The sequence below is a fragment of the Rhinoderma darwinii genome, chromosome 4 (genome assembly GCF_050947455.1).
Source record: "Rhinoderma darwinii isolate aRhiDar2 chromosome 4, aRhiDar2.hap1, whole genome shotgun sequence".
NCBI classification, from domain to species: Eukaryota; Metazoa; Chordata; class Amphibia; order Anura; family Rhinodermatidae; genus Rhinoderma; species Rhinoderma darwinii.
In genome coordinates, this window is record NC_134690.1 from 93,287,264 (window position 1) to 93,301,764 (window position 14,501).

General features: G+C 40.9%; 1 protein-coding gene across 6 annotated transcripts in view; it reads left to right on the plus strand.

Annotated features, from left to right (window-relative positions):
• SNED1 (sushi, nidogen and EGF like domains 1) overlaps positions 1-14,501 on the plus strand; it is a 222,467-nt gene that overhangs the window by 116,496 nt on the left and 91,470 nt on the right. For 4 of the 6 annotated variants that reach the window (XM_075861359.1, XM_075861360.1, XM_075861362.1 and 1 more), the window contains 4 exons: positions 4,345-4,458; positions 6,146-6,253; positions 7,937-8,050; positions 9,672-9,785. In XM_075861359.1, the coding sequence (XP_075717474.1) occupies positions 4,345-4,458; positions 6,146-6,253; positions 7,937-8,050; positions 9,672-9,785 (450 nt within the window). The remainder of the gene's footprint in view (positions 1-4,344; positions 4,459-6,145; positions 6,254-7,936; positions 8,051-9,671; positions 9,786-14,501) is intronic. The other 2 variants (XM_075861361.1, XM_075861363.1) reach the window with 2 other exon arrangements.

The window sequence follows — 14,501 nt, forward strand, 5'->3', positions numbered from 1 at the left end:
GGGATATTTCTAAAAACTGCAGAATCTGGGCAATAAATATTGAGTTGCATTTCTTGGGTAAAACCTTCTGCGGTACATAAAAAATGTATTAGAAATGAATTTTTGAAGAAAAAAATGAAATTTGTAAATTTCACCTCTACTTTGCTTTAATTCCTGTGAAACGCCTAAAGGGCTAAAACACTTTGTGAATGCTGTTTTGAATACTTTGATGGGTGCAGTTTTCAAAATGGGGTGACTTCTGGGGACTTTCTAATATATAAGGCCCTCAAAGCCATTTCAGAACTGAACTGGTCCCTGAAAAAATAGCCTTTTGAAATTTTCTTAAAAATGTGAGAAATTGCTGCTAAAGTTCTAAGCCTCGTAACGTCCCAGAAAAATAAAAGAATGTTCAAAAAACGACGCAAACATAAAGTAGACATATGGGAAATATAAACTAGTAAGTATTTTGTGTGGTATTACTATCTGTTTTACAAGTAAATACATTAAAATTTAGAAAAATGCTAATTTTTGCTAATTTTCTCTAAATCTTGGCGTTTCTTACAAATAAATATTGAATTTAACGACGAAGTTTTTTCAGTATCATAAAGTACAACATGTCACGAGAAAACAATCCCAGAATCGCTTGCATAGGCAAAATCATTCTGGAGTTATTACCACATAAAGTGACACATGTCAGATTTGCAAAAATGGGGCTGGTCCTGAAGACCAAAACAGGCTTAGACACTAAGGGGTTAAAACTACAAAGACACTAATATTTATATTTATTTTATTCATTTATAGAGCCCTAATATATTTAGCACTGCTGTACAGAGATTGTCATCCCTCACATCGGTCCCTATCTCCATTGGCTCAGAATTTGAATTTCATATTAATCTATCAGTATGTTTTTGGAGTGTGGGAGGAAACCAGGGTAACCCAGAAAAAAACCAACACGAAAACAGGGAGAACATACAAACTCCATGCAGATATTGAACCATTGCAAAGGGTTAAATCCACAGCAATTCCGCTGAAAATACGCATCAAAATCTGCATATAAAATATGCAGATTTTGTGATGGATTCGCTGCGGCCAAATCCGTGGCGTAAAAATGTGTCATATGCGAATCCAGCCTTAACCAGTTCAAAATCAGGTCATTTTCCCCTTAGCGCCATACGCCGTACATGTACGGCAGATGTGCGCTATGTCAATATGGCATAAGCTCAGGAGCTGAGCCCGCACAATACCCGGTGGGTGGCGGCTGTTTTATTCAGCGGACACCTGCTTGCAACGGCTTGGATTGCAGATTACTGTGATCCTAGCTGTTTAACCCTTCGGATGCCACAGTCAATAGTGACTGCGGCATCTGAGCGATTAGACAGAGGGCGCAAGCTCTCTATGTCTTGCGATCGGCACCCCCACAATGAAATTGTGGAGTGTCGATCACTAGCCATAGCAGCCGGAGATCTAGTGAAGACCTCCAGGTCCGCCTTCTGTGCTTCACTAAAGCCTTGCTACAGGCAGGGCTTAAAAGCAAAGCACAGAAAAAGGCAATCCATGGCAAAATATAAGTATTGCCGTATGGTAAAATCCCCTAGCAGGACTAAAAAAAAAAGTTAAAAAGTTTAATAAAACTTATAAAAATTGAAAAAAATAAAAGTAAAAAAAAAACTTTTTCCATTCACACACATAAAAAGTAAACATAATTGGTATCGCCGCGTCCGTGAAATCAGAACTATTAAAATTCTCAGTATTTAATCTGGGAAAATGTCGTAGGAAAAAAAAAACATTCACAATGTCAGAATTGCTGGTTTTTTTTTTTGGTCACTTAACTTCCCCAAAAAAAATTGAAAAAAAGTGATTCAAAAGTCGCATGTACCCCAAAAGTGTGTCAATAAAAAAACAGCCCGTTCTACAAAAAACAAGCTTTCACACAGCATCTTCAACTCAAAACTAAAAAAGTTATGGGTTTCAGAATATGGCGACACAAATGTACATTTTTTAAATAAATTATTTTTATTTTGTAATAGTAGTAACAGATAAAAAACATATAAATATGGTATCACGGGAATCGTCTTAACTCACAGAATAAAGTTGACATGTCACTTTTATGGCACAGTGAATGCGGTACAAATAAAAAAAAAAAAAACCATAGTGAAATTGCGTTCTTTTTCAATTAGGGCAAAGCCACACGTGGCGGAATTGTTCTGGAATTCCGCTGCGGACACTCCGCAGCGTTAATCCACAGCGGACCCGTTTCTCCATTGCCTTCCACTTCTTTTTAGTAGGCTTCGTTTAGACGAGGCGGAAAATTCCGCTGCGGAGCATAGGCTGCGTTGCGGAATTTGGTGTCCGCAGTATACAATGGATGTTGCGGAGTTGTGGCGGACTGGTTGCGGACTCATTGCGGAAGATCTCCATTGACTTCAATGGACATTCTAAATTCCGCAATGAAGTCCACAGATATCATGTACATGTTATGTGTGCTGTGGATGCGTATTGGTTTTTTAACATGACATTTCTTCATTCTGGCTGGACCTATGTATTTCTAGGTCTACAGCCAGACTGAGGAAGTCAATGGGGCTCCCGTAATTACGGGTGACTACGTGTGTGCACCCGTAATTATGGGAGCGTTGCTAGGCGACGTCAGTAAATAGTCACTGTCCAGGGTACTGAAAGAGTTAAGCGATCGGCAGTAACTGTTTCAGCACCCTGGACAGTGACTACCGATCACAATATACATCAACCTGTAAAAAAAAAAGAAGTTCATTCTTACCGAGAACTCCCTGCTTATTCCTCCAGTCCGGCCTCCCAGGATGACGTTTCAGTCTAAGTGACGGCTGCAGCCAATCACAGGCTGCAGCGGTCACATGGACTGCCGCGTCATCCAGGGAGGTCGGGCTGGATGCCGAAAGAGGGACGCGTCACCAAGACAACGGCCGGTAAGTATGAAATTCTTTTACTTTCACTAGGGAAAGGGCTGTCCCTTCTCTCTATCCTGCACTGATAGAGAGAAGGGAAGCACTTTCACCTCAATACGCAACGGCTAGTCCGCATCAATTTACTGCACATTTTGGGCAGATCCGCCACAGAATCTGCAACGCAGATTCTGTGCGGCATTGATGCGGACAGTTGCGGAAGAAAACCGCCACGTGGGGCCATGCCCTTACACTCCACAAAATTATTTTTAAAAGTTTTTCAGTACATTATATGGTACATTAAATGGCACTATTAAGAACACCACTTGACCTACAACAAACAAGCGCTCATATGGCTATGCCGACGTTAAAATAAAAAATTTATGGCTCTTAAAATGTAACAATGAAAAAACGAAACAGAAAAAAAAGAAATTGTCTGTGTCCTTAAGGCTATGTTCACCCGCTTAACCAAAAAATACAAGTGAAAACAGCTCCTAATTTTCAGACGTTTTTTAAGCCACTCGCGATTTTTATGACGTTTTTAACGGCCGTTTTCGGAGCTGTTTTTCTACAGAGTCAATGAAAAATGGCTCCAAAAATGTCCCAAGAAGTAACATACACTTCTTGTTCGCGGGCGTCTTTTCACGTGCCGTTTTTGGAAAACGAGGCGTAAAAAAATGCCCCGTAGTAAACAGAACACCGTATTTCCCATTGAAATCAATGGGCAGATGTTTGGAGGCGTTCTGCTTCTGTTTTTCAGGCATTTTTCGAGGCGTAAACACCCCGAAATACGATTGAAAACACTCCATGTGAGCATACCCTAAAGGGTTAATGATCAGGTGCAGTTTAGCTGTTTTTTTGTAGTACATGCAGATTTTCCTCACTCGGGTATTCAAATAATTTTTTTTACACTTTGTGCCTCCTATGAAGCCATAACAGACCTTTAAGGGACATTTCAACATCACGTACCTTTTTCTTTAATTTCTAATTTTCCCTTAGAACTGGGGCTAATATATTAGCCACAATTACAGGGGGAAATACAGCCTCTTTACACGCTCTGTAGAGATGATTTGGGTCTGCTAAGATTCATCAGCTTCCCAATTTAGAAATGTCTTCAGAGTGAGGGTATGTGCACACACAAAAAAAAAAACGTCTGAAAGTACGGAGCTGTTTTCAAGGGAAAACAGCTCCTGATTTTCAGACGTTTTTTAATCAAAGTCGCGTTTTTCACGGCCGTTTTTGGAGCTGTTTTTCTATAGTCTTCTGATTTTTCAGCCGTATTTCGGGACGTTTACGGCCCGAAAAACAGCTGAAAACACTCCGTGTGAACATACAGTTTGCTGGGAAATGCAGAGTTTACTTACCTGATACCCTCTGATGTGAGGGTTAGCAGCTTATTTCAGAAATACTCAACCATAAAGTACTTAAATCTTTCATTTCCTGCCTGTAGAAGTTAAACCCTGCTCATCCTATCCATGTCTAAATGGGGGCATCTGTGAGGATACAGCCGAAGGATACATCTGTATGTGTAAACAAGGATACACTGGAAATCACTGCCAGACAGGTAAGTGCTTATTACTATCATTACATTCAAGTCACTTTTAAATAGGCCAGAGATTCACTACAGATTTCCTTTGTTTTTTTTTTACGTTTTTCTTTTGCAGTTTTTCCAACATAGAAAAAAACAATAAAACAACACAGCTGTGAGCAGGTCAAATGCATAAACTGAATAAGAAATGCAGATACATTGTATCCACATAAGTCAGAATGGTTAATACAGGCGAACATTAGAAAATTGGTATCAATAGGGCCAGTTACAAGTGTCAACCATACAGCATACTACACAAACACACGCACTGCTCCCCTACCCGTCAGACAAACGGTGGTCAACTCCAGATGGTTAGAAGGCAGGTTTCTGAACCTTTGTAACGGATCCGCAAACTGGAGTATTCAGCCAAGTAGACTATACTTTGTCGAATTTCATTGGACACTTTCTGGTTATATAGAGTACCTTGTAATACAGGATGAAGGAGTTAACTAGATTCAACCATTGACCCAAGTATAAGCAGTTGGTAGATTTCCATTTCCATGCTCACAGGAAACCAAAGTATGTATTCATGAACATGCACTGCAGGCCAGAAACCTGGGATAGAACGATACTGCATGCAAAAAGATTCTGAAACATAGATCACTATCAGAGATACCTAGCGTTAAATGGGTTACTGTCATTTCAACAAACTTTGCAGAAATGAATAGTATAGGCGATTATAAGAAACTTTGTAATATTAATATCAGTAATATCAGAGTAACAAGCCTCTTTCTTCTCTTATTTGACTGTTTTCCTGCTCCCCCTCCCTCTATTAGGCCTTATTCAGACGAACGTATAATACGTCCGTGATACTCGTGTGATTTTCACGCGCGTCGCACGGACCTATGTTAGTCAATGGGGCCGTTCAGACTGTCAGTGATTTTCAAGCAGCGTATGTCCGCTGCGTAAAACTCACGACATGTCCTATATTTTCCCGTTTTTCACGCATCACGCACCCATTGAAGTCATTGACGTTTTTGGAGCCGTTTTTCATAGACTCTATTGAAAACAGCTCCAAAAACGGCCGTAAAAAAAACCAGCGAAAACACTGTGAAAAACGCAAGCTGCTCAAAAAGCGTCTGAAAATCAGACGCTGTTTTCCCTTGAAAACAGCTCCATATTTTTTTTCAGACGTTTTGGAGTCTCGGACGTTTTTCGAACCGTAAGCGCCAGAAAAACGGAAGAAAAATCGGAAGCAGACGCCTCCAAACATCTACCCATTGAAATCAATGGGAAAAACGGCCTTCTGTTTCCGATGGGCCGTTTTTTTACGCGGCCGTTTTGAAAAATGGCCGCGTAAAAAAACGGCCACGAAAAAGAAGTGCTGGACACTTCTTGGGACGTTTTTGGAGCTGTTTTTCATAGACTCTATTGAAAAAAGCTCCAAAAACAGCCGTAAAAAACGCAGCGAAAATCGCGACTGGCTTATAAAACATCTGAAGATCAGGAGCTGTTTTCCCTTGAAAACAGCTCCGTATTTTCAGAAGTTTTTGACTCAGAGTGTGAACATACCCTAATATGACTATGGATAGTAGTTGTTATTGATCAATGATTGACCAGAATAGATTTGCCATACTACTGATTCCACTGGGAATTGAGAGTTATTCATTGTGCATGAAAATAATAATAATATATATATTTTTTCCCTTCTATTTTTCCATAGAAATCAAACCTTGTTCTTCATCTCATTGTCTTAATGGAGGTGTGTGCAAAGACGTGGGGATTACTTATATCTGTGTTTGCGCGCAGGGTTTCACTGGGACAAACTGTGGTAAAGTCCAATGCTAGCTGTTTTATTTTAAATATATCTATCCAGATAGACCAGATACATTCAATCCAAAAAAGTCCAAACGATACACTTAGATCAACAATCCTATAAGGCTATGTTCACACGGAGTATTTTGGGGGAGGAATATCTGCCTCAAAATTCCGTTTGGAACTTTGAGGCAGATATTCCTCTCCCTGCACGCCGATTTTCGCGGCAATTATCGCGCCGTTTTTCGCCCGCGGCCATTGAGCGCCGCGGGCATAAAACAGCGAGAAATACGCTTTCTCCTGCCTCCCATTGAAGGCAATGGGAGGTCGGAGGCGGAAGCGCCCGAAGATAGGGCATGTCGCTTCTTTTTCCCGCGAGGCAGTTTTACTGCTCGCGGGAAAAAGACGCCGACGCCTCCCATTGAAATCAATGGGAGGCGTTCTCGGGCCGTTTCTGCCGAGTTTTGCGACGCGGTTTCCGCGTCAAAAAACTCGGCAAAATACCCCGTGTGAACATAGCCTAAGACATTTCCATTATGGTATCACAGAAATACAGTGACTGTTTTAAGCCCCTTTTCACATTTGGTGTGGTAAAATAAAAATGTAAAAATCATAGTAATCTCTACTAGCAATGTCTTCAAAACCGAAAATATGAATGAGATGTTCACAAAGCTGATGTAGCACCTGGCTGCTGTGCTGTGTACACTGCTAAAATAAGTACAGTGGGGAAAACACTGACAGTTAGGAGGGGAATGAGGTCTTATAATCCATATACATAGTTACATACAGTAGGTTGAAAGAGACACAAAAGTCCATCAAGTTTTTATGCAAAATTTATACAGAGGTGAGGTTGCCTTAGGGTATGTTCACACGGCTTATTTACGGACGTAATTCGGGCGTTTTCCGCCTCGATTTACGTCCGAAAATTCGGCTCGATAGCATCGGCAAACATCTGCCCATTCATTTGAATGGGTCTTACGATGTTCTGTTTCGACGGTCATTTTTTTTACGCCCCGTTGTCAAAAGGCGGGGCGTAAAAAAGACGCCCACGTCAAAGAAGTACCTGTCACTTCTTCAGACGTAAATGGAGCCGTTTTCCATTGACTCCATGGAAAAACAGCTCCATTTACATCCGTAATTGACGCAGCGAAAAAGCGCCTCAACATGCCAAGACGGCTGAAATTACGGAGCTGTTTTCTCCTGAAAACAGCCTCGTAATTTCAGCCGTAACGGACGCTGCCGTGTGAACATACCCTAATAAACAAATACACATTTTTTTAAATTCCTTGTCATCCAAATCTTCCCAGTTGTGCATGTGTTCCACTCCTGTACTGCTTTAAAGAATTTGCCTCGGGACAGATATTGATTGCATATCACTAGGATATGCCATTGTCAGTTTGGCGGGGGTCTGACATCCGTGACACATGCCTTTTGCTAGAACGAAGTGGCAACAGCTCTAGGATAGAACATGCCTTCGCTTTCTCCTAAGGCCACATTGTCGACCCATTATAGTTAATGGTGGGCCATGTTGCCTGAAAAAAGCTGAGCGGAGTTGACAGCCGCTTACCTAGCCCAGTGATATGCCATCAATGTATGTCCTGACACAAGCTCTTTAAATCCTCTTCATCTCAATAATAAGAAGCATGTTTCAGATTTATTTAAACAATCTTCTTTAGCCTTTGCCTCCATATATTTCTAGAAGTCCGACCGTGCTCCTCATCTCCATGTCTGAATGGCGGAATGTGCAAGGATAAAGCTAATAGTTACAGTTGTGTGTGCACATGGGGATTCACCGGGAAACACTGTGAGACTGGTGAGTGAAAGTTGAAGCAATTTTTGTCATTTTTTTACTTTGTTTATTTTGTAGAAAAGCAGAGGTAAATCATTCCCAGCACTCTTTTCCAAAAGCATTTCCAAATTTAGTTAGCTTGCTTTAAAGGGTCACTAAACGTTCAACAAACTTCTGACATGTCATAGTGACATTTCAGAAGTTTTGATCGGTGGGGGTCCGAGCGCTGAGACCCCCACCAATCGCTGCAACAAAACGGCAGAAGCACTTATGTGAGCGCTCGGCCGCTTAGTTTCTGTTCGGCTTTTTACGGAAAGCCGATGTAGCGGTGTATGGGCTCATAGACTTTCTATTGAATCCGTACACCGCTACATCACTTTCCGGAAAAAGCTGAACAGAAACTAAGCGGCTCGGCGCTCACCCGAGCGCTTCTGCCGCTTCGTTTTAGCTATTGGTGGGGGTCTCAGTGCTCGGACCCCCACCGATCAAAACTTCTGACAAGTCACTATGACATGTCAGAAGTTTGTTGAACGTTTAGTTGCCCTTTAACAAATTCTATATTAGAGCTCTTCAAACTAACTCTGGATAATTGTAGAAAGTAGAAATTACGAGGCACTCACCGCAATGGCAATAAAAGATTTATTGAAGTTGATCTCGGTCTGTTATAATGTGGAGGATGCCAACGACCGTTTCACGCTACAAGCGCTTTGTCAAGGCTCATGCGTCACTTCCTTATTGCTCCTTTTATAACGTGCTCCATGTGAGCTTACATAATACATTATACAAAAGAAAATAAATAGAAACAAAAAGAGAGCAAAAGGATAAACAGCAATAAATAGCAGGCTTCTAAAATATAACAATACACATTCAGCACAATATTTATTAAGGAAAATGAAAAAACATTTAAGTTAGGAAGGAACTGAGATCGTTGCGGTCAAACTGAGGCATTGGGACCGCTGGGTCTGAATGACCGCAACGATCTCAGTTCCTTCCTAACTTAAATGTTAGATGTTAAATGGAGCACGTTATAAAAGGAGCAATAAGGAAGTGACGCATGAGCCTTGACAAAGCGCTTGTAGCGTGAAACGGTCGTTGGCATCCTCCACATTATAACAGACCGAGATCAACTTCAATAAATCTTTTATTGCCATTGCGGTGAGTGCCTCGTATTTTCTACTTTCTACAATCAAGTTTTACACATATGCTGTTTTCTACCGATGAGCACCCCGCGGGCAACATTTTGACAGCTGTATTTCCACGTGTTTTGAGCCACACAGCTTTTACACGCAGAGACTGTGTTTTTCCCTGCATTGGGGCAGTGCCGGCCTTCTTTATCTTCCATACAGTAACTTTGGGTAATGCTTATGCTTAGTTTATGACAAATTGATCACACAACAATTAATTTTTTGGCTTTTTTTTTTTTGATCCTGTTAATATATTTCATTTCATGATTGTTCTAATTTTCTGCCGAGCTAATTTATAAAGAAAAAAACAACGAAATATTTTTAACTGCATTCATGGAAAAAATACTTGTACCATTAGTTACTCTTGATCATGACTTCACCAATCTTCAGATGTCTGTTTATGTTATTATTTATTATTTAAGAGTATGAGCTGTTTTGTGTTGTTTTCCCATTATACCTAGAGTTCAGGCCATGCTTGTCATCGCCTTGTGTCAATGGTGGTACCTGCGAGGATATGGGTGATGGTTATAGCTGTGTGTGCACCACTGCATTTACTGGACTGCATTGTGAGACAGGTGAGAAGTACTCTAATAACTCTTTATATCAAGTGTCTGATAAAATGCAATGAAGCGCTGTTAGGCCTGATTCAGATGAACGAGTGCAAACTCTGACGTTTAAAATGGCAATTTTTCATGTACGAGTCACACCCGTGTGGGACCCGTTTTCACGGATCCCTCATAGATTTGAGTCTATTGATGGATCTGTAAACTGGACAAAAAGAGGACATGTCCTATTTATTCACAGGCCCTTCACACGGTCCGTTAAAACAATGGCCCGTGTGAACAGCCCCATTGAAATACATGTGTCCATGTGAAGGGCGTTAAAAAAAAACGGCCGTTACATGGACAAGATGTACGTTTGTCTTAATAAGGCCTAATGGATATAATTTTGCTGGTTGTATTATGCACACAAGCTTTGCGCCACATTTATTACTTGTTTTATACACATTTTTCAAAACGCTCAACAAGGGGGCATTGCTTAGCTAGAAATGGACTTGGTCTAGCAAAAAGGGGCTAGGCTAAAAAGGCGACCCTGTGCGCCAAAATAGCCAACGAAGAGGTAGTCTATGGAAGAGAGAAGTGTCTAGCATATCTAGCTAGATGCGACAAATTTATCACACAGCATTTTGGCGCATTTTCTGACTGCCTTGTCTAAGTTTACACTGTCTAAAACTTAGATAGTATTAGTAAATCTGCTCCATTGGGATTAGCATGTAAAAGGTGAGGTTTTGCAATGCTACAAATCAGATTTCCATACAGCACCATTGAGTAATGTGGATGGCTAGTATAAGCTTATCATATCTGCTTCATTTCATGAACTCTTTGCGTAAAGTGTGTGTCATAGTTATAACTATTTCCCCACTTGATGAGAAGACATAGTAGCATTATATATACCAGCAGTATAGTATTCTCGCCGGCAGACTTTAAATGGGTTGTTCTTTAACCATATAGTAATAACTCATGGCATGTAGTGGAAAAAAAAGTACAATAAGGGTCAGTTCACACGTTGTGTAAATACTGTGGTTTTTCCGCAACGGAATTCATTGCGGAAAATCCGCAGAAAATACAGTAGCAGCAAAGTGTATGAGATAAAACAAATCTCATCCACACGCTGCGTAAATGCTGAGCGGAATTTTATTCCGCAGCATGTCAATTTTATTTGCGTCAACGTTACTTTTTTGTTGCGGGTTTTCCCCATTGAATTCAATGGGAGGTAAATCCCGCAACAAATAGCAGTTGTTGCGTTTTTTGCGGCAGGTTCGATGCAATTCGGCCACAAAAAAAAGCAACTCAGAAAAAAAATAAGCCTGATACTTAATAAAAAGTCTGTGTTCCTCCCTCCAGCGCGGCCTCCTGGGATAACGTTTCATCCCATGTGACTGCTGCAGCCAATCACAGGCTGTAGGGGCGGATACATGGGTTGAAACTTCATTCCAAGAGGCCGGCCTGGATTATGTCAAAGGGCCGGCCTCCTGGGATGAAGCTTCATCCCGTGTGACCGCCGCTGCAGCCAATCACAGTCTGCAACGGTCGCCTAGGATGAAACGTCATCCCAGGAGGCCAGCCTGCTAGCAGTTTGGTGCGGTTTTTCGGCCGGAATTCCCTACAGCGCACAGGGAGGATACGCTGCGTGCTACTACGCGGCGTATCCGCCCTATGTGAGCTCAGCCTAAGAGTCTAATTTCCAAAATATACATTTTCACCACATCAGATTGACCACTAGTGAATATGTGCAGTAAAAAAATAAAAAACAAATATTACCAATACCAAAAGAATGTCATGTCTAATCCAAAAATCATAATATACCACAGACCCATATATTTTATGAAAGTAGACACCTTAAGCATTTTAAAAATGCCAACCAAATACTCATAAGCGCCTTCATGCAATTTTGCATCGAAGCATAAGGGCTTGTGCACACATAACGGAATTCCTGCAGTAAATGTCTGCAGCATTTTCGTTAAAACTAGCAGACATTCCGCTGCGGAAAAACTGCACCATTTCCTGCATTTTTACTGCAGAAAATGGTGCCGATTTTTCTGCGTTTTTTTCAATGCTGGGAGATGGTGATAGCAGCAAATCAGTCCATTTTCCGCAGCAGGAATTGACATGCTGGGGTACGAAGCATACGCACCGCAGGTGAATTTCTACTCGGAAATTTTACGCAGGGTGTGGATGTTACATCTCACCCATTTTGCTGCTACTGTATTCTGCTGCATATTTTCCATCTGCAATTCTGGAAGGAAAATACGCAGCAATTCCGTTACATGTGGACAAGCCATAACATTGTGTAAAAAATGCATAAAAAGTAACGTTTATGGCTAATGGTCTGACCCAAGCAGAACCTGAGAAACTCAACACCTCCTAGAAAGAATAGTTCAAGATGTGCAAAGTTCATACAGGCCATTTAGGTCTATGTTTACTTGCACATATCTTCATAAAATCAGCAAAACTGAAGAGACCAAAAATCTTGCAATACAGAGGCCAGTAAACATCCGAGTAACGGAGTCGACTAATTGTCTGATTAGGCGCAATGTGTTATTAAGATGTGCAACTGTCCATTCTTCTCACCCCTCTAGAAGCCCCATCTTCTGGGCTTTAATATGATATCTAAGCTTTATACCTTATATTCTAGTCATGCCAAACACTTAAAGTCATAACATATTACATATGTCCTTGACAGTGAACGGGTTATTGTATCTTTTTCAAATCTCTTGTATATAATGCAGAACAGGATTATACATGGCACACATTTTTCATAAATATTGGGCAAGCCACATGTACCACCTTTCTAACACACATTATTCCACATTTCTGAAGCTTCCCGTTTGCTGAATAAGCTTTTGTGTTGAATAGCTGCACTATTTTTGACTCTCGGGCTGCGGTGTTGTGTGCAGAAATCTTCCAACACAGGACTGTGGCAAAACAGGATTTAGAGCAGAGTTGTCAATCCCACTACAGACAGAACTACATTTAGCTTCTTTCATTGTAAAAATTTTGGACATTTGCTTCAGAATCCCAGCTGTCCCTCTTTCATTAGGATACAGTCCTGGCCAAAAGTTTTGAGACTGACAAAAATTTTAGTTCTCACAAAGTTTGCTGCTTCAGAGTTTTTGGATCTTTTAATAAGACGTTTCTATGGTTACCAAAGTACAATTATAAGCATTTCATACATTTTTGTAACTTTTCTTGACAAATACATCAAGTTTAGGCAAAGCCTCAATATAGTGTCGACCCTTCTTTTTCAAGACTTCTGCAATTCGCCCTGGCATGCTGGATATCAGCTCCTGGGCCAAATCCTGACTGATGGCACCCCATTCTTGCCTAATCAGTGCTTGGAGTTTATCACAATTTCTGTGTTTTTGTTTGTTACCCGCCTGTTTGTGCGGTACTCGCTTTTTGGAGATTGACCAAAGGTTCTCAATATGATGAAGGTTTGGGGAGTTTCCTGGCCATGGACCCAAAATGTCAATGATTTGTTCACCGAACCACTTAGTTATCACTTTTGCCGTGTGACGTGGTGCTCCTTCATCCTGGAAAAAGCATTGTTCATCACCAAATTGCTCCTGGATCGTTGGGAGAAGTTGCTCTTGGGGGATGTTTAGATACCATTCTTTATTCATGAAAGTGTTCTTAGGCAAAATTGTGAGTGAGCCCATCTCCCTTGGATGAAAAGCAACCACACACATAAATGGTCTCAGGATTGTTTACTGTTGGCATGCCACAGGACTCATGGTAGCGCTCACTTTTTCTTCTCCGGACAATCATTCTTCCAAATGTCCCAAACAGTCTAAAGGTGGCTTCATCAGAGTTTATCCCAGTCATCTTCAGTCCAATCCCTGTACTTCCTGTAGAATGTCAGTCTGTCCTCGATGTCTTTCTTGGAGAGAAGTGACTTATTTGCTGCCCTTCTTGACACCAGGCCAGCCTCCAAAAGCCTTCGCCTCACTGTGCGTGCAGATGCACTGACATCTGCCTGCTACCATTCCTGAGCAAGCTCTGGACTGGTGTTGAACTGATCCCGTAGCCAAATCCTCTTTAGGAGACGATCTTGGCACTTGCTGAACTTTCTTGGGCACCAGAAGCCTTTTTTACAGCAATTGAACCTCTCTCCTTAAAGTTCTTGATGATCCGATAAATGGTTGATTTAGGGCCAATCTTACAAGCAGCAATGTCCTTGACTATAAAGCCCTTTTGTTGCAAAGCAATGATGACTGCACGTGTTTCCTTGGGGGTAACCATTGTTAACAGAAAAAGACAATGATTTCAAACACCATCCCCCTTTTAAAGCAACCAGTCTGCTCTTAAAATTCAATCCACATGACAGAGTGATATCTGCTGCCTATTCCTCATTAATCCTTTCTCCTGAGCGAACGATTAGATCACTAAAATGATGTTAACATGTAGCAGAGCTCAAATGCAGTGGACATTTTTTTTTTGTGTGATTAATTTGCAGAGCAAGGAATGACTTTGCAATATCTGATTATTCTTCATAATAATCTAGAGTTAATGCAAATTGCTACTATAAAAACTGAAGCAACACACTTTGTGAAAACTAAAATTTGTCTCAAAACTTGTGGCCAGAAATGTATACAATCAAATAAAATTTTTCATACTGGTTTAGAACCGTATTGTGTTTCTGCAAACAAGATACTTAAATTGTAACTAAACTTTTAAAAATCTTTTGACATGTCATAGTGACATGTCAGAAGTTTTGATCAGTGGGGGTCT